This window comes from Amblyomma mixtum, chromosome 4 (genome assembly GCF_055824585.1).
Source record: "Amblyomma mixtum isolate Tamu chromosome 4, ASM5582458v1, whole genome shotgun sequence".
Taxonomy (NCBI): domain Eukaryota; kingdom Metazoa; phylum Arthropoda; class Arachnida; order Ixodida; family Ixodidae; genus Amblyomma; species Amblyomma mixtum.
In genome coordinates, this window is record NC_143015.1 from 22,155,676 (window position 1) to 22,157,970 (window position 2,295).

Sequence of the window (2,295 nt, forward strand, 5' to 3'; positions counted from 1 at the left end):
GTGTTGTCGTCTGTATTGTGTTGTCTCCCCGTTGAGCAAAAAATCCTTTATCTCTCTGATTACTCTCGGCACGAAACATATTCTAATATTCTTTGCCTGCAATATATTGGCGCGTGCTCATTGGAGCGCGCCGACGATGAAGACGAAGTGTGCGTGTGTCGGTGGACGAAGACGAAGTGCATGTGTGGTTCGGACAGCCATCTTGTGAGTGCCCTGCTGTGCGCTGAACATCGCTGAAGCTGTGATCTGTGACGGTCCTGTCCTCGTTACATTTTTGGTGGAGACCTGCTGGGTACTTTCCAACATCTACGTGCCCCGAAGGGTGTCTATGAACACGGATTTGACTCCGATTCATCGCAGTGTGAGCCGCCGACTCCAAGGTCAGTCACCAGAGTTCGGCCCGTTATCCTATAAGACCAGGGCTCCAGCCGCGACGCGCAGGACTGACGCGGCACCTATGGCTAACAACGGAGACGCGGCAGCTATGGCTGACAACGGAAACTCAGCTGCTCATTTCCTGGTACTCCAGCCGCGAACGCCGCCGACCTTCCATGGCGAAGTGTTTGAGGACGCGGAGGACTGGCTTGACCAGTTCGAGCGCGTTGCCAGGTACAACGGCTGGGATGCGGAGCGGAAGCTGCACAATGTTTACTTCGCTCTTGACGACTCGGCGCGGACGTGGTACGAGAACCACGAGACAACGTTTCCTTCTTGGGAACGGTTCCGTAGCCAGTTGCTGGCGACCTACGTCAACACCGACCGTTGGGAACGAGCTGAGTCGGCACTGCAGTCAAGGAACCAGCGACCCAATGAGAGCGTCGCAATGTATTATGAGGACATGACACGACTGTTCCGAAGGGCAGATCCAAACATGGCCGAGGACAAGAAAGTGCGCCACCTGATGCGCGAGATAAAAGAAGAACTATTCGCTGGGCTTGTGCGAAACCCACCTAACACCACTACGGAGTTTCTGTCGGAGGCCACTACCGTCGAAAAGACCCTGCAACAACGCGCCCGCTATTACAATCGCGCCGTGAACACCGTATGTACTGCGGACTTTGCGCCAGCCTCCAGCGACTCCGCTGACACCCTGCGGGAGCTGGTTCGATCTATCGTCAAGGAAGAGCTGCACAAAATGCACCTCTCTGCCCAGTCGCAGCCGCAGTGTCCGTCGTTAGCACAAATTATCCGAGAGGAAGTGCAGCAGGCGGTCCCTGAACCTGTTGCCCCTGCTGCCCTTACACCGACGCCCCCGCGCCAGACGTACGCGTCGGTACTCCGGCAGGACTGCAACCTCAGCCCTTGGAGCGCAAGCCCATCTGCTTTCCAGCCGCGGCCCCCGCCTGTCCCTGTGTTGGCCGAATCGAGGCTGCGGAAGACGGACATGTGGCGGGCACCTGACCAGCGGCCCCTTTGTTACCACTGCGGTGAGGCTGGCCATATCTTGCGGTGGTGCCCTTATCGCCGAGCTGGAATTCGTGGATTTCATCCGCGAGTCCCCTGTCAGCTCAATGGCGAACGGCCCCGCGAAATTGAGGAGCACCTGTCAACGCGCCGGGATCACACTGATTTCCCTCGCCCTGACTACCGCCCACCAACCTCTACCCGCTATCGTTCGCCGAGTCCCCGTCCGTCGACAAGCCGTTTCAGCCGCTCACCGAGTCCTCGCCGGGGAAACTAGACCCAGCGGCCTGCGGAGGTAAGGCCGCTGACAAGCGAACAGCCGAACATCCTCCATCGCGTTCCCGACCAGACGACGGCTATCAAACCAGGACACGTGACGATCACAAAGGATGTGCAGCTTCGGGCTTACCGGTCGATATCGACGATTTAGCAGTTACGGCATTGGTTGATACGGGAGCGGACTATTCGATTATGAGCAACGAGCTAGCAAAGGAACTGAGGAAGGTTTTAACCGCGTGGACTGGGCCTCAAATTCGCACAGCTGGTGGGCACCTAATCACCCCTGTTGGCCGGTGTACGGGGAGAGTCACAATCGACGGATTTGTTTGTTTGTGACTTTGTTGTTCTACCTCACTGTTCGCGCGATGTCATTCTCGGCCTGGACGTTTTACAGACTAACGGCGCCGTTATCAATTTAAAAGAGCCGCGCGTGACGTTTTCGCCGACGCAAGCAATTGAAAGAGCCAACCCAGACGACACCAGGATGCCCGCCCTGCGTATTGCTGCTGATGACGTGACGGTGCCTCCGCGGTGCAGCATGATGGTCCCCGTGCAAAGTGACTCGCCCGGTGATCGAGACGTTATGGCAGAGAGAAACGCCAGCCTTCTACT

General features: G+C 57.3%; 1 protein-coding gene across 1 annotated transcript; it reads left to right on the forward strand.

Annotated features, from left to right (window-relative positions):
- Positions 1 to 328: 328 nt before the first annotated feature.
- On the forward strand, positions 329 to 1,755 carry LOC149345850 (uncharacterized). Its single transcript, XM_089541210.1, has one exon. It carries the CDS (start codon positions 329 to 331, stop codon positions 1,679 to 1,681), a length of 1,353 nt encoding a protein of 450 aa, XP_089397336.1. The 3' UTR covers positions 1,682 to 1,755.
- Positions 1,756 to 2,295: the final 540 nt, after the last annotated feature.